General features: G+C 41.4%; 1 protein-coding gene across 1 annotated transcript in view; it reads left to right on the forward strand.

The window, feature by feature from the left end:
• Positions 1–18094, forward strand: part of vars2 (valyl-tRNA synthetase 2, mitochondrial) — a 50475-nt gene extending 32381 nt beyond the window's left edge. The window contains exons 24-30 of the mRNA XM_083925629.1: positions 1224–1354; positions 5893–6045; positions 6813–7058; positions 10927–11038; positions 11144–11346; positions 12996–13145; positions 16720–18094. Of these exons, the coding sequence (XP_083781755.1) occupies positions 1224–1354; positions 5893–6045; positions 6813–7058; positions 10927–11038; positions 11144–11346; positions 12996–13145; positions 16720–16797 (1073 nt within the window). The 3' untranslated portion in view covers positions 16798–18094. The remainder of the gene's footprint in view (positions 1–1223; positions 1355–5892; positions 6046–6812; positions 7059–10926; positions 11039–11143; positions 11347–12995; positions 13146–16719) is intronic.
• The last annotated feature ends 482 nt before the right edge of the window (positions 18095–18576 follow it).

The following is an 18576-nucleotide window of genomic DNA, read 5'->3' on the forward strand; positions in this document are numbered from 1 at the left end:
GCCCTGCACCACACTTTGATACCTGCTCTGTGGGAAACACTGCGTAGACCCAAACATTTAAAGCCCCTGAACACCCACACAGGTGTTTTCAGTTACCTAAGCTGATTAGACCTCTACTTGGGTTGGTACAATAATGTACAATAAAAGTAAGTGTTAAGTAAGTAGTAGTTTTTAATACATTACTGTTGTTCCAGGAAAGCAGGGCCTGACCGATATGGTATTTTTGAGACGATAACCACACCAAAAAATGCCCCCACACCGAGACTGATGCTATGTCTGATGCTAACTCTACCTGTGGCCTGGTCAACACACGCCCCCACCCCCTCACAGGACATTTTACTGCTGCAAGGAAATTCACTGTCTGAGACTTTTCCAACATCTGTTATTAACTTATATTTAACCAAACTGACACAAACCACAAAGTTTACGTGTTTTTCTGGGATAAATCATCTATGGGCTCCTTCCTTTTGGATTGACTTTGGTAATCCGCTTGAATGGACTTTACTATGAGAGGAGCTGGTACTGGGGCCAGTAGGTAAGTCTTTAAAACCCTCTTTTAATAAACTCTGGGTTCACTAACTACGTTGTTGGTGCTTTGTTTTCTGTGGAGGGACTCTTCTCGTGCTACTGCAGAGGTTTGCTGTTATTTTGACCAGTATTAGTGGTTAAAAAAGACGTTTGAATGCCTTCACCGTACTGCCCCGAGCTAATCACTGTTAGCCACATCTGGCTGTTAGCGACATGATTTCTCCGTAAATAGTTGTTATATGAAAACAATTGTCTTGATGGCTTATTTGATGAGTGTATTTTCCAAAAAAGTCCCTGGGGTGATTTTAAGCTGGAACTCTACAAAATCCTTTATTGGGACTTCCGGTTTGACTGAGATGGAGTAGACGCGCAGAGTCTTGCTCCCGCAACTTTTGATAATTTCACGTTACAGAACCCCGAAAGTCACAACAAATAGTAATGTTCGTCTTGTTAGACGGATACACCACCAAAATATGTCTACGTACGGGACCAGACAGACTGTAAAAGACCAGGGGGCGAAGGCTAGCACCGCAGAAGAGGCAGGCGGTAAGATTGCTTTCCTCTGCAGATATGCAGACCAACCAATGAAGGGACAAAGGGACCCCAGACTGTGCCACCAGAGCAAAACTACTCACTTTAAAACTCTGTTTACCTTCACACTGTGGGTATGACTCTATGTTCTGTGTCTTCATCAGGAGAAGACATCAGTCTGTCCATCTCTCAGGTCCTGAGCTGCAGACACTTCTGTAATAAAATGTGGCAGACACTGAGATTCACACTGGGAGTGCTGGGTGACAACACAACACCAGTGGGAACATTGGAAGAGGTACAGCAAAGAAACATTTTTGTTCTGATGTTCATGTTTACTGTATATGTTTGTAGTTGTACTGTTGCTTGTCTTGACATTCATAAGAGATAGAACAATAACCTTTCAAGAATTGGAATCATTTCATCATCACCATCAGTGAATATACAGTATGTGTACGGCAAGATTTGACTGAAAATATAAAACACTTCACTTTGTTGTGCAAAACAGGAAAACACACACCGACAAGGCAAGGGAAGTTTATTTATGTAGCATCTTCTCATACACTGAGGTTACTCAACATGCTTTACAGGAAAAACAACAGCAGCAAAATAGAAGTATAACATAAGATATATATATATATATATATATATATATATATATATCTTATATGTGTGTGTATGTGTGTGTGCGTGTAGAAAAGTACAGACACATTTTCTAAAGGTACAAACATAATTAATAATAATTATTTATTCTTAAGTGCCATAGACATAGTGCCACATAGACAAGTAGTATAAAATGAAGGATCTTCAATCAGCACTGGTAGGGGAAACACTATTTGCTAAAGCAGTGGTTCTCAACCTTTTTGGGTCGCGACCCCCAATTTAACATGCACCGCTGTCCGTCTTTTAATGTATGTCAGCGCAGAAAAGCTCTTTTCACACAGATATGTGGATGCAAATGGAAACAGTACATTGGTTGCAGCTTTTGACAGTGCTGCGTACTCTGTTGCTACTGACAACTAGAACTCCTCCAGTGAAAGCGGTCTGTAATGTGCGGTCAGAGGACAGGTGATCCGCGGTGGAGGTGGTGAACGGCTGGCGTATCCAGTCTTACTTTTCCGGCGTGTCATCATTTGGGAAGTACTTATTGAAACTTTCAAGCAGGCTCCTGAGGTGAGAGGCAATAATTTGCTTAATAGTTTGAATGGTTATGTCGTAACTCTCCATAAAGTCATCAACCTCAGGCAACATTTCAACACTTCCCCCTTCCACTCGCACAGCCCACCGCTCCAGCTTTCTCTTAAATGCTGTGACCTTAGAGTTAGGACCTTTGTGTTTGGACCTTGAAGGGACCAGTTTAAGCTGTTTAGTTTGTCAAAAATGCTGGCTAAATATGCGAGGCTCGCGACCCACTTTGGGTCAGATAGTCAGCAAGGGGAGAACTACAGTCTGATAAAAATATGCGGACCTCCTCACGCAGTTCAAAGAGCCTTCTTAAAACTTTTCCATGAGAAAGCCACCTGACCTCTGTGTGAAAGAGGAGTGCTTCGTGGTCTGATCCCATTTCATGACAGAGTGGCAAAGAGTCTGCTTTGCAGTGGCCGTGATTTAATGAAATTAACAATTTTAACTGATGTTTGGAGAACATCTCGGAGCTCTGGTTCCAGACACCTGCCGGCAAGTGCTTCCCTGTGGATCATACAGTGCAGAAATTTCACATAGAGGGCTACCTCCAACACGCAGGCCCTCAAACCTTTTCTTGCCCCCTGCATAGCTCCAGCTCCATCTGTGCACAGAGATACACAGCTCTCCCATCGCAGTCCCTCTTTTCGTATGTTACTGCTGAGCTTGTTGAAAATGTCCCGTCCAGTGCACGTTCCCTCCAGTGATGAGCAAAACAACATATCCTCGTGCATTTTCCCTTCATAGCTGTACCTGCAATCATCAATTTGCAGGGAAAATCTTCCACTCTTCCTCACTCTGTCAATGAGTTGATCTTTAATGTAATTTGCAATGTCCTGAATTTGGCGCCCCACAGTGTCATTTGACAGGGGAATGGTTAAAAGAGTGTTAGATATTTTCTCTCCATGCATTGCTCTTGGACGGATGAGACTCTCCGCGATCATGTTAGGCTTTTTCGATTGAGCCACCAGATATGCGACCTCATATGAAGCTGCCAGGGCCTTAGCAGGGACTGTAGCATATTCACTCACCACTGTTTTTTGCCGTTTTAGTTCTTGCTCCCTGCGCTGAAAAAATCCAATTGGCTTATCAATTAAGCTGCTGTGTTTGGTCTCTAAATGTCTTTTAAGTTTGACTGGCTTCAAGCTCTCTTGTGCCAGCACCTCAGAGCAAATGACACACAGTGGGTAGTCAATGCTGTTTTTTGTTGTGCAGGAAAAGCCATATTTTATAAAGTCGGGCTGACATTTACGGAGCCTCGACCCTTTATCAGCCGTCGGTGTCGGCCCCAGTGCCATACATTCCTCAGGTGGTTCTGCTGGCTGATCTTGGGACCCCCTGCTGCTGCTGCAGCTGACTGTCATGTGCTGGAACACTTTTCCTTTTAAGCCATTTTTCCTGCTAGCAAACTTGCTGTAGCTGTGGCTAAAACAACATCGCACCTTTATTTTTTTTCTCTTTTTCTTTGTTTACCCCCCCCCCCCCCCCCACCCACTGTGCTTCACTGACCAGAATCTCACATGCACGGATCAGAATCATAGAAATGCCGTGTTGATACAATGAATTTTGGACAAACAATAAAGCAGAAAACAACTAAAACAACTCTCTGTTTGAAATTATGTGATTTAATATTAATGTGACGATCCTTCAGCTACTGTTATAATGTTTAAGCAGCCTAATGTTTTCAGTTCTGCGATGTCAGACGGTCTGTGAACGCGTGTGGCCTTCTGTGGTGATGAGGTGAGGGGCGGGGGAGAGAGAGAGCTCTGTCTGCATGTGCGCTGCATGTGTGAGTGAGAAGGGCAGACATGGGAGAAGCGGACAGGGTCGTTGTTGTTTTGGTCTCATTACAGCTGACACTAACTGGTTTTGAGTAATAAAATGCCTGTTTGAGCCCAACCGCTCATCATCCTTCTAACGTTCGGTCGGACGCTACACGAATTATGATTAAAAAATATATATATATATTATTTTTTATCCAAAATCATTTGGCGACCCCCAGAAATAATCTCGCGACCCCAATTTGGGTCGGGACCCCAAGGTTGAATGTTGTATGTATATGTTTATATGTATATATAGGCACACACAAACACACATATATGTATAAATACACATATATCCTTCTGTTAAGTCTGATGGAACACCCTTTCAAAATATGATTTCCGGGTCCAAACGCTCCATTGAAACAAAACAGACAACAACGGCCGGACATGTGAACAATAACGATCACCTCTTTGGTCAGTTAGCGACTTTTTCATAGATAAGAAAGAGGTAAAATGACAATTACGTTGTTTTTAAAAAAAACTCAGATCTGTTCAAACAACAGGGAACACGACACTGCGACTTGGACCAGGAAATCCTATTTTGAAAGGGTGTTAAATCACGTCTTAACAGCCAGAAGGGTGTGTGCTTTATTTATTTATGGTGAAAAAAGACTGGTGTGACCAAAGAAATATTAAAATAATATATTTACCGTTACTGCTCATCTGATCTGGAGTAATCGTCAATCAAATACAGGTCACACTTTCTATCAAAGCAAATTGACATCGCTCATTATTACAGCAGTCTACATTCGACCACAGGCAAAGACCTGAACTGCTCACAGACCTGTTATCCTGAAGCTGCGCTCATTGTTGCTGGAAACTTCAGGTGTGTGTGTATGCACATTGACTTTGCTACAGGGGGAATGAACACTCTGGATCACTGCTATACACTATTCTAAAAAGGCTACAGAGTGGAATCACTACCTAAATTTGGGGAAGAGGGACCATGCAGCCATCTTGTCAAAATCAAAGTATATGAAGAAAATATGGTGCATGCCCCCAGAGTTACGCGAGAAGGGAGCAGATACACAAGGCCAGCACTGAGAGGCTCAGGGGGAGATACTACTCTCAGGAAACTCATGTCCTGAATGAGAACACTGCCGAGGCTGCATCCACACTAATATGTTTTTCTTTTTTTAACACTTAACTTTTATGCTACGGTGTGCTGAGCCCCTAAAACGGAGACGTTTGAAAACGCTGCTGACCCCGATGTAGTTTGATAACTGTAGGGTTTGATTTAGTCTGGACAGGCAGGAATGGAGACTTTTGGAAATAATGATGCAGGCACCCACATGACAAGCCAAAACATAATAGCTAGACCCACGTACTTATTGTGATTTCCTCCTTCCAGTGTCCGTGTTTTTTTTTCTCGCTTTGCCAGGTTACTCTAGCTGTGGATAATGCGCATGGTACCGTCTTATTATGTCACCATATTTGCTTTGTAACGATTCCCAATCTGTCCACCACCTTTATCACCTTATCCTCGCGTTTCTTTCAGTTCCTCAGTTCCTGTTCCACCTCGTCGTCTGTCCAAGCAAATAGATCTCTGGTCCTACTTTACTATTGCTGTTCTTCCTCTGTAGTATTTTTATTAAACACTTTGAGTGTTCTTTGTTTTCAGTTATGTAAAATCAAAGTGAACGAGTAAAAGAAGTATCAGTGTGTTAAACAGACTCTGGTCTAAACCAGGATGTTGACTATTTACTTAGTTATTATTAGGTGTATTCAGACACAATGAAGGAAGTCCAGCTGAAGCTCCACTTTCATAATACGATACTTTGTACAAAAGATGTATGGAATATACTGGTTTTACAGTTTTTCCCATTTTCAGACGACCGCTCTGAGCAGCATGGACCGGTGGATCTGCTCCAGACTCTACAGCACAGTGGTGCAGTGTGAGCAGGCCTTTGAAGCCTATGAGCTGCACACTGTCACATCGGCCCTGTACTCCTTCTGGGTCCACAGCCTGTGTGACGTCTACATGGTAAGGAGCAAAACTTTCTGTTGCATTATGGGTACATTTTGATTTCATCAAAATTAGAAATGAGATAATTTCTTGTTTCCTTTGTATTAGCAGTAATCTCCTTACAGCTCAATCTAAAAAGGAAGACAGGGTGCAAACCATAGACTTAAAAAAAATGACCCTGTCAGGGTCAGTTCTCTAAACTTGATCCAATCGTCCTCGCCTACGGGAGTCGCCATCTTGTTAATCTTTGACTGCGCCTCATTTCCTCTTCCCAAAAAAGGGCATGTATGTGACATTGGGGGGAGGGAGATACGTCCATCTGGCTGATGTATACCTCCGAGGAATAGTGAGGGACAGAGGCTAGCTGTCACTCAAGAGGCCACGCCCCTAATTATACATAAACTTTAACCTCCAATCAAATAAAAACCAGCCTGGTACAAAAAACTTCACCCCCCTCAGTGTTGTCATGGAGATATGACCTAAACATACAGACTAGAATGTTTTTTTGTCCCAGGCCTTAAACAGGTTTAATGATGCTGTGAAAAGGACCTGTTTAACATGGGGCTCAATGAGAAACTGCTCTATTATAAAACCTGCCCCTAGTGGACACTCAGTGAATTGACGTTTTTGGCACTTCCGTATTGGATCAACCAGGAAGTCGCTGTGGTGGGGGCTTGGTGCAAACAGATTAGCTTCAATCAAACCAAAGTGTTTGGCTTGAGCTGAGAGCAGTTACCTGATGTGGAAATGTAACCAGTGTTTGTCATTTCCTCTTCTGTCTGTAGGAGTATGTGAAGCCTGTGCTAGTTCAGCAGGGCGAGGTGGTCCAGACTGACACAGAGCACAGTGTCAGAACGGGGAAGGTGGCCAGAAATGTTCTCTATCACTGTGTGTCTATGTCTCTTGCCCTGCTCTCCCCCTTCATGCCCTTCATCACGGAGGAGCTGTGGCAGAGACTTCAACCATTCAGACCCGGAGACGCAGCCCAGACCACTCTGTGTTTACAGCCTTACCCCTGCTCATCTCAGCTGGTAAGCCTACAACCATCAAACCTTCTCACAACCACAACAAGAGGTTTCCTTCACCTGAGGGTACACTGGGGTTGAGCCACTTTTAAAAAATGTCAGACCTCACTAATTCCAAAAGAACAACCTCTCCCGCTTTTATTCCACATATTCTTCTTCCTTTTTAAAACCTGGTGCCTACGTTACCCACAATGCAACTAAAATAAAAATCGTTCTGTCAGAGATTAGAATGTGTTTTGCTAGTAGTGGATCAAGCATCGATTAGCAGCAGGCTACATAGGTCTGGTCAGCTCACTTCTTTCGAACTATTTCATATTTTTTTAAAAAAAGATCTGTTTCATATTTTAAACTCTATGGCCCCAATCCACCAACACAAGTGGCATCACTTGATGTCAGGCTTCACACAGCTCCCTTTGGATACACTAAAGACTAAATGCAGCTTTTCTTACATATGCAGTAAAACTCCCCAACACCTGGAAAAAACACTTTGATGTGTAGAATTGAGTTCCACGTTAAGTCATTGTAGTATTTTTACTTTTTGTTTAGTTTTAGTCATCAAAACGGCAGATGTTTCAGTCTAGGGTTCTTTATTTTAGTGGTACATTTCTGCTTTGTATGTCGTCTATTCCCAGGCTTAAGCTGTTGCCATGTTGTGTACAGTTACCATGGTTACAGGTGTCATTAGTAGAAAAGGAGTTTCCCTGCTCATATCATACTGTGACCCAAAGGTCTCTCCTCAGTAAATCCAGTGTCACTTCTATACTCTGCCTGTTGTTTTAATTCAATCAGCTTTGTTGGCAGAGTGTAACAAAGACAATATTACCAGCCTCTGTGGTCCTGCCTCACTGATCAGTATTGTGTCTAGCTGTAAAGCAGCTGATCATTTAAAAGCTAGATTCACTATAATGATCTTCACTGTCTTTGTTTAGATTTAGACAAGCAGTTTACAGTAACGCAATAATATTCCTCAACATTTTCAGGAAGATTTAGATGGTTAACAGCTGATATTAATCCTGCACACGTTCCTATCAATAGATAGCCTCTAAACACTAAAGACAGCCCACTGAAAGTCATGCACTATTCACTTGATAATGCTAATTTAACATTATCGTACCTCTTAATAAATGTCTAGCTGCTAGCCTGCATGTTCTTGTGTTTTGTCCCAGTCCTCTTCTTAATACTTCTGGTCCCATGTTCGGATGGGTTGTTACTTTGTTACTTCCAAGAGCAGTTAACATTTGATAAGCCCCAAGTTTACTGTGTAGCTGATGGTTTGAATATACACTGGAGATACTATTACTTCTTGATTTATTCTGAAATACTGTTATTTTTTATTGTTCAGAATTTGACAGAATACCATTTATTTTGTGGAAAAAAAGTGATCAAAATGAGAGAACAGTATTCATTATGTCAGAAGAGAAGATTTCAACACTTTTTTCTTCTATAGGATTCAAAAATGAACAGGAAGTGTAGAGGCCACAGCTTTGAATGACTTCTGCACATCTGTGACATCACTAGTTTCTCACACTGCTCTGGTTTGATCTGGGTCCATTCTGACTCAGTCTCTTCCACACATTTCATTGTTTCAATATTCTTAGCTTCAGTGAACTGTTTCACCTGTTTTGCAGTGTGACAGGGGACATTCTATTGTATAAAAATTGCAGCTGATTGGAGACATTTGCAGTGAAGGTATTGAATGTTGCTGAAGGAGGTTCACATAAACATTGGCATTCACCCTGTCATGTAGCTGTACAAAGGCCCAACTCCTTCTGCAGAAAACATCCCCCAAACCATGACACTTCCTCCTCCAAATGTAACTGACTTCTTTACACACTCCCAGTGTTGGGATCAGGAAGCAGAGTGGCAGTCTTACACACCTCTCTGCGCTCCCTGTGGAGCACTTTCCAGCTCAGTATAGTTTACAAACGCTGTCTGCCCCACGATCATCTAAATTAACCAGATCAAAAATGAACAGAAGAGGAGCTATACAGAAAAACTTGATACAAATCAACACAAAATCTGTGATAACAAAATCATACAATAAAATGTGGACTTTTAAACATCAGATCTCTGCCATCTAAAGCTGTACTAGTAAACGATCTGATATCAGATAACCATATTGATTTACTCTGTCTGACTGAAACCTGGCTGTGTCCTGAAGAATATGTTAGCCTAAATGAATCCACTCCTCCCAGTCGTATTAATACTCAAATTCCTCGAGGCAGTGACCGAGGAGGAGGCGTTGCAGCTATTTATGATTCAGGCCTATTAATAAACCCTAAACCTAAACTAAATTATAATTAATTTGAAAGTCTTGTTCTTAGTCTTTCACATTCAACCTGGAAAACTGTGCAGCCAATTATACTTGTTATAGTGTACCGTGCTCCTGGTCCATACTCTGAATTTCTATCTGAATTCTCATAGTTTCTGTCAAATGTAGTCCTTAAATCTGATAAGTTATCATTGTAGGGGATTTTAATATTCACGTGGACATTAATAATAATAGCCTTAGTATTGCGTTTATCTCTCTATTAGATTCGATTGGTTTCAGTCAGAGTGTACATAAACCTACTCACTGTTTTAATCAAACCCTCGACCTTGTTTTGGCTTATGGTGTGGAAATTAATGACTTAATAGTCTTTCCACAGAATCCTATTTTATCAGACCATTATTTAATAACTTTTGAATTCATATTACAGGACTACTCACCTCTGGGCAAAAGTTTCTACACTAGATGTTTATCTGAAACATCTAGTTTAGTGCTATAACTAAATTTAAGGAAGCAATTCCATCTGCATTTAATTTAATGCCATATCCTAATATTCAAGATTCCTGCAATAACGCTAGTTTCTCTGAAATTGATCACCTTGATGAAAGTGTTGCAGGCTCACTACGAACAACACTCGACTCTGTTGCTCTGTTTAAAAAGAAGATAATGAAACAGGGAAGTTAGCTCCGTGGTATAACTCACAAACCTGTGAATTAAAACAAGTATCGCAAAAATTGGAATGTAAATGGCGTTGCACTAAATTGGAGGAATCTTGCTTAGTGTGGCAAGAAAGTCTAAAAACATATAGGAAGGCCCTCCGTAATGCGAGAGCAGCATATTACTCATCTTTATTTGAGGAGAATAACAACAATCCTAGATTTCTTTTCAGCACTGTAGCCAGGCTGACAGAGAGCCACAGCTCTATTGAGCCATGTATTCCTATAACCCTCAGTAGTAACGACTTCATGACCTTCTTTATTGACAAAATTATAACTATTAGAGACAAAATCAACTTGCTTGGCAATAATTTTTCTTCAAACCCAGGAACCTTAGAAACAACTGTACGGCCTGATATATTCTTGGACTGCTTTTCTACAGTCGACCTTAACAAATAAACATCTACTATTTCAGCATCAAAGCCCTCTACTAGTCTCCTAGACTCTATTCCAACTAGGTTACTTAAAGAAGTGTTACCTTTAGTTAGCCCTCCTGTATTAGATATGATTAACATGTCTTTATCAGCAGGTTATGTACCACAGTCTTTTAAAATAGCTCTAATTAAACCTCTTCTTAAAAAGCCCAGTCTTGATCCAGAGGTTCTAGCCAACTATAGACCTATATCTAACCTTCCTTTTCTCTCTAAGATCCTTGAGAAATTATTTGCAAATCAGCTGTGTGACTTTTTACATAATAATGAGTTATTTGAGGACTTCCAGTCAAGATTTAGAATGAATTATAGCACTGAGACAGCACTGTTAAAAACCAGTCTCTGCTGGTTTTCTCTTGAATACATGATCTTTGATCGTACTTTACTCCTGCTGGATTTTCAATTTTCCATGTGTTTTAGCTGATACGTTCTTTTTTGTAACCCCTCCATCCTGCCAGGCACACTGGCATTTCCCTGAAGAGGAAAGAGATTTCCTGCTGGTACAGGAAGTGATCCGAGTGGCCCGCTCGCTACGAGCCCAGTGTGGCATGACCAAAGAAAAACCATCCAGTAAGTCATTTATACAAACAATAAATTGATGAGCCTTATTGATAAATGAATACATGCATTGACTACTTAACATGTTCCTTGTAATGAAATGTGTTTATTTCCAAGTGTGGGCAGTGTGTTCACCCAGCCAGGCCCAGGTCCTCCTTCACTTTGGGTCAGCTGTCTGGACTTTAAGCAGGATCTCCAGCCTCCATATCTACTGTCCTCATGGAGCAGACAGCCTCCCCTCTGTCCACGCCGCTCCTCCACCTGAAGGGTCCCTCATCGGTGTGGTGGACCACACATGTCAGCTACACCTTCACATTCAGGTGGGTATCAACTTCCTGCTACTTCAGCCCTTAAGATTTCTCATAAGCACAATCCACTCTGTTGGTATTCTTGGCCTGTTAGCTTCTCACAAACAACCTTTTGTTGAGAATCGTACGGCTATGTTCCCACTGCAGTTCACAGTGACCTGAATCTGAATTTTTCCTCTCATATGTGACCCATATCTGATTTCTTTTGACAGTGTGAACAGCACAAGTCACATTGAATCTGACATTTTTTAATCAGAATTAAGCCACTTTTAAATGTGCTACTGAATCAGATACGTATCAGATTTTTTTGAATGCGACCGCAATCTGAACATCCAGGTCGCATTTAATGGGACTTTAACGTTAAAATCTGAATTTTCTTTCTCCTCTTCCTCCTTCCTGATTTCACCTACTCTCAAATTTGCCGGCTGCCCCCACACACTGTTTTTAGTATTAAGCCATAAAGTCCTACAATACTGCTTGTCGTTGCCATGTTGGCTTCCATAAACATTGTTGTGGCGGGATGTCATCAATGATCAACTGCGCATGCGGGTCACTTCAGGAGCGTGAGCTGTTCACACAGACAGGCCACGTTTAAAGACTAATGTGAACAAAAACAAAAAAATCAGATTTAAGCAATAAATTGGAATTGTGCATTAAGACCTGCAGTGTGAACGGAGCCTTTGTCTGATTGTTGACAGCTCCTTCACATTTGACAAACAAATTGGTTCAATTGTTAAAACTAGCTTTTTCCACAGAGTTTTAGCCAAGGTGAAGGCCTATCTCTACCCAAAGATCTTTGATCTTTGTTGTCTGCAGTCAGTACAGGGAGCAGCCGCTCATCTTCAACAGACCTTTATTTTAAGCAGGCTTGTAGTAGAGACAGGGCTGTATTTCTAATTCCCTCTGTCTGATAAGGTAATTTTTTAGCATGAAAGCCCCTTCTGATCTGCTCCTGGTTGCCCTGTTAAAGTTACTACATTACCCAGTTGATACAACCTCAACACTTCCTCTATCTGTTTTAAATACACTTTAGAACGCTTCAGAATAACAAGCTGGTGATATTGTTGATTTTATTTAATTAAAGTGGAAAAATGGAAAAATTAATTATGGTTAGTTCACATACTATACATAATATGAAAACGCCCTGGGAGTTTATTCACCCTTGTTTTTTCACAGACCATTATTTGTTTGTGTTGACCACACCTTCGGCCGTTATAAGAGCCACATCCTATATCTGACTCCAGGCCTTTATTTGAGGAAATACAGAATTCATATAAAAACTGCTCAGACTATAGAAACTTTTAAAGTGTAATTCAGACTCAAAATCATCCCATGGTATTTTATGGCAATAACAGGGCTGGTGTGCCTTTGTTATGACTCGCCGGCTGTGTGAAAGGCTTAGAGACAGGATAGGGGTGCTTCCCGGCTGCGATTGAAAGGGGTGGGTTTTAGTAAAGCACAATTGCACATGTACGAGCATGAGCGTGTTTGTATGTACGTGCACAAGCACAAGCATTGACAGTGTTCCATTTAAAACGATGCGCGCCGAAGTGTCCAGTGTGCCTCCTAAACCTTAAGATCAAAATGCAAACTCGAATGACATGGATTGTAGCCGTATCATCATCTAGTGTGTTTCAAAACCATATGATTGGCTCTCTCAGGGTGGAAAGAACGTTGGAAAACAGATCGGACAGCTCTCCCGGCGCAGAGACAAGTTGCTTCCAAAGCTGGAGAAACTCCTCTGCAGAGTCCAGTCTCCAGACTACCTGACCAAGGTCCCTCCTCACATCAGGCAGCAGATTGACACTAAGGTGAGCACTGGGCACTAAGTTGCAGGGTTATTTATAATTGGTTATTTATGATCTGAACAAATGGGAAAGTTCATAGTTTGTATTAGATTTTTGAACTACAAGAAAACTAATGACTGTCGAACTTGCCACATCCTATCTCGATTCAGACAGATTTTTCTTGCATTAGTTTGCCACCTATAGAGTAACCAAACCCCAGAGCTTTGGCTGAAGTTCCTTGACTCTGGAAACAAAAAAACAGGCCTATAGAACGAGTCAATCCCCATAGAGCCTCATGTTCAAATGCCCAAAGTTACAGCAGAAATATACATACTTACAGCATAGACTATTAAAAAAATATCATCCATTGTTTTGTGGACCACCATTTGGTAACCAGGAGTTTGGCATCCAGCATCACCATTTTATACTTATCCATTTGATTAATCTTCTAATTTTAAAAACAAACATATTAAAAACAAAAGTAAATCAAACAAAAGCCATAAAAATAAAAACTATGATAACCATATTAAACTGTGCTCCTATCTGTTATATGGAGGCATCTTAAACAGCATCGGTGTGTAAACATTATTTGTCCTGTTCGCTGTATTATTTATGAGAATAAACTCTGTAGGCACTCTAGGTTAATTGGATCAAAAGTGTGACTATCAAATGAAAGAAATTACAAAAGAAAATTAATAAAGAAAAATTACCAAAAATTAATAACTTTAATTTGTTAAAAACTTCACACGGAGAACCAATCAAATATAGGGCCTTGACACACGTTCAGATTAAGATTGAGTATTCTCAATAAACGTATCGTTAATCACGTAAATATTAGTTATCACCAATAATTATCAAAGATAATAATAAAAATTATTCCAGTAAAACCAGAGTTCCTCGGGCACCACCGTCATAGACGGAGTGACAACTAATATAAAAGTCTCATTAAATATATTAAACTACTAATTAAGGGTTGATCACCGATAAATGTAATAGTTTAATTAGTTGAAGGATTTAAAAGTTCTTTTCTTAGTAGAGGCTGGCTCATTCATCTTTGTGTAATATTAAATAAACAGACATATGGTAAACACAAACTTTTATTAACAAATGAATAAATGCAACAAACTAAACACAATAAACTAACTAAAGCTAACAGCAAATGTGTTTGTGTGTGCGTGTGTGTGTGTGTGTAGAGAGAAAGAGGAGAGGTGGGGGAAAAATTTAAGTCACACAAAAGCCAGCAGGCTGAAGATCTCAGAAGTTATAATTCAGGTTGTAACAAAGTATAAACAGTTCTATCTAGCCGTTCATAAAGTCTTGTAACATGTAGTAATGCCCAGTTGGTGATTAGTTACCAGTCCATGAGATGGGAAAGATAAGTTGCGTTGCTTGATGCCAGTGGCTGGTCCTTGTGAAGGAAGCCTGTTGAAGAAAAGATTATTGTCTTGGTTGTTGCTCTTAGACAAAGAGGAATCAGATCGCTCTTTGTTCTGCTCAGTTGAGTTGGTAACCAGTTGGTTAACCTGGCTGATGATCCTACTCCATATAGGCCATGTTCAGGGCTTAGGGACAGCTGGCAGCTGGTCCCTGGATCCCGAAGAAGACAATTTAAGAGAATCGAAGAAAGAGAGTGAGGAGGACCGTGTCATACAGTTTTATAGGCTCAATGGTGATGTCATCACCAGAGGTCAGGTCAGCCAATGGACTGACAGTTTGGGGTCCCTTGGACAGTTCACACCTTTATTCAAAGATATCTTCATTTGAATGTTTCACTGGGTCAGAGTGTTGTCATCTTCTGTGCATATGTCACCTTTATAAATGAGGCTCCTGGAGAGGTGTGATTGGGAGGAACGGCCTCCCTGATATAAATCCGAGCGGTCGTCTGTTATTAGACTTCTGTGCTAGTCATGGATTGTCTATAACTAACACCATGTTCAAACACAAGGATGCTCATAAGTGTATGTGGTACCAGAGCACCCTAGGCCAAAGGTCGATGATCGATTTAGTGATCGTATCATCTGATCTGAGGCCGTATGTTTTGGACACTCGAGTGAAGACAGGGGCAGAGCTGTCAACTGATCACCATCTGGTGATGAGTTGGGTCAGAGGATGGGGGAAGATTCTGGACAAGGTGCAAGTTGTGATGTAACACAGTTTCAAAGTACAATTTCCTGGTCCAAGCCGGTCCAAGTCTTGTATTTCCACAATGGCGCAGTGCTGTGTTCCCCGTAAAAATTAAAAAAACTCCAGAATTGTCATTTCACCGCTTTGATATTGATGAAAAGATGTTTCACTGGAGAAAGAAGTGATCATAAAATGTTCACAGGTTCAGCCATTTAGACTCAGAAATAGCATTTTGAAAGAGTGTTACATCAGACCGGATAATCCCTATTCATGAAGACTGTACAAAAGTGAATGTCTTTATAACTCACCTGTTTAAATTATACTCACGCAAGTCTGCATGATCAAGTCAATGTGTTAATGCGACTTCAAGACACGCGACACGCTCAACGCGATGAAGCTTCGAGCTTGTCAAATGCGTCCAACAGGCGAGTTGAAAATATTGAACTTTTCAGGCGAGTCACACGACAGCCAATCAGAAGAGTAGACGAGCAGCAGTCCTGAAGACTCCAATTGACCCCAGTTGTTTTGTCACACCGCCACCCAACAACGAGCAACCGGCAACCAGCTAAGAGCAGCTCGATGTGTCGAGGTGAGACCGGGGCAGCCAGCTGCCAACTTTAGCCACACCCAGGCCTCGCTGGCTAGCGGCCTGGTCTCGCCTTGGCCCTCCGAGCTGCTGTATGCTGGCTCCTGGGTCAAAGCGGGTTTGCGTCATCATCGTCATTCAAGCATTTGGAGCAACACATTTGGGGTGATGGTCCAAATATGATACAAATTTGATCATGCGACACAGTACTCACGTTTCAAGCGATTTGTGGCGTCTGTGGCACCCACAACGGGTCCAGCTGGTCCAGAATTCAGCAGCCAGGCTCCTCACTGGTTTAAACAGACAACACCACATTACTCATTTTAGAATTGATTTTAAGATTTTACTGATCACTTTTAAAGCATGTCAGGGTTAAGCCCTCGATTATATTTTAGAAATGCTGACCCACAGCATTAGATCCTCGGGCAGGGCCCCTGTTTACTGTTCCAGAGCCAAGGTGATGGAGCCTTTTTCACCAGGGTCCCTTGGCTTGGGACAAGACAATTCATAGCAATAACATTATCATTAAATATAGTGAAATACTGTATACTCAAGATTTATTGGGCTCAAGATTTATTGGGCTCTTTATTTACTAATAAATAAAGAGCCCAACAGAATGTCATCATTCTATGCCATTCAGAATGATGAAATAACAAAAACATTTTAATTCTTAAATTAAGTTTCTTTTTAACATTTTCTTCAATTATTTAACAATTTGATGAATTCCTTTGTTGTTTCATTTTCCTGTATTTATCACCTTGAGAGATTTGTATATTATTTATGACTTAATGATTTAGAACATCCATCCATTTTACTCCAGTGCCGTAGTGCATGGTTATCTGACTATGAAAAATTTGGCGTGACTCATCTCTCCTCCTGTGTGTGCAGATGTCAGCCCTGCAGCAGGAGCTGAAGAGCATTGAGGACGAGCTGAAGGTCCTGCAAGAGACTCCAATAACAGAATAACTGCAGCCAGCGGGCAATACAGTAACTGTGTGGACTGATGAACCTGATGAGTTATTTATAATGTTGTCTGAGCTGGAGATCTTTACACTGCTATGAAGGATACATGGCATAATATTATGTTTACCACATAGTGCAGTATCTCACTGTCGAACTGTGATACTGCAGGACTGTACTGCATAATGAGCAGCTCACAGATGCACAGATGGCATGATGAAAGTTAGCCTTGCTCATCTGTCAGTAAGTATATGTCATGACCTTTTAAGAGTGATCACATTCATATTGATTTTAAAATGAATGTATCTTTTCCTAAACTTGACTCAGTGTGTTTCCTTGTTGGGAATATCAGAATTTTGATATCTGGAGGAATCAGGCTCCAACATGTCAGGTTAACGTTGCTGTAATGTGTGTGTTCTGGACTTGACTGTGTCAACACAGGCAGCAAGCATGGCAACATGTTCATGTTGGTGATCCAAGAGTAATGAAATTTCACTCAGACTCACTAGAGAGTGGAGAGCAAAGAGGGACCATTTTATGAATCTTCATCTTCAACTGCTTATCCGAGGTCAGGTCACGGGGGCAGCAGCTTTAGCAGGGGACCCCAAACTTCCCTTTCCCGGGCCACATTGACCAGCTCTAACTGGGGGATCCCGAGGCGTTCCCAGGCCAGTGTGGAGATCTAATCTCTCCACCTAGTCCTGGGTCTTCCCCGAGGCCTCCTCCCAGCTGGACGTGCCTGGAACACCTCCCTAGGGAAGCGCCCAGGGGGCATCCTAACTAGATGCCCGAACCACCTCAACTGGCTCCTTTCAACGCAAAGGAACAGCGGCTCTACTCCGAGTTCCTCACGGATGCTGAACTTCCCACCCTATCTCTAAGGGAGACTCCAGCCACCCTCCTGAGAAAACCCATTTCGGCCGCTTGTACCCGCGACCTTGTTCTTTCGGTCATTTTATGAATCCCAAAGGGAAATTGAAGTGTCACAGCATTCAGGTGACATCAGTCACAGAACATAGGAGGTTGGTATAAGAACCAAAGACTCTTGGCTTTGCTGGGAGCTCCATGCAGTGCTGTTACAGCAGTAAGCATATATATTTACCATTTATCTGCACACACTGCCATGACACACAGTTAGGTAGCTAACTAGCCAGCCAGTCTCTAATTTTTATTTTTTCCACTAAATGAGTTCAATTAAAATGCTTCATCATCCACACACTCTTGTCACACCACAGGAAATCACTTGGCTCTCACTGTAAACACACTTTCCAACATACGGCCAGTCATAATGAGTTACAAAATCAGTCAGACCCTTAGCCGATCTGGTAGATCTGGTCCCTACACTGGCTCCTTTAAAAGTATAATGTTTAACATGTTAATATAAATATGTCTAAAAATTACTATACCTTTGTTGTGTATTTTGTTGATTACATTAACACAAAGTAGCGTCATATAACCTTCAACCTCTCTCAGTGTACTTTCCAGCATTGTGATCCTGGAGATGTTGAGGACCCCAAAGTGTTATGTTAGAAATGTGCAATGTGGGTCCTTAGCATCCAGAAACTGGCTGATGCTAACCTGCATAAGTTGGGCAATTTGCATACTTGGCATAATTAGCATAACTGCCTATATGGCTAATATAGGCAAATATTGACGAGGAGGGAATGATGATGAGGATGGTGGCGCTGCTTAGCGGCTGACACACATGCAGGACCTCTGCTTGTTTGTGTGTTTTTTTCTGTTTGTGAGACGCCATCCTTAGTATGGAGCACTTTATAAATAGAA

The sequence above is a fragment of the Echiichthys vipera genome (genome assembly GCF_963691815.1).
Source record: "Echiichthys vipera genome assembly, chromosome: 13".
Lineage (NCBI taxonomy): Eukaryota > Metazoa > Chordata > Actinopteri > Perciformes > Trachinidae > Echiichthys > Echiichthys vipera.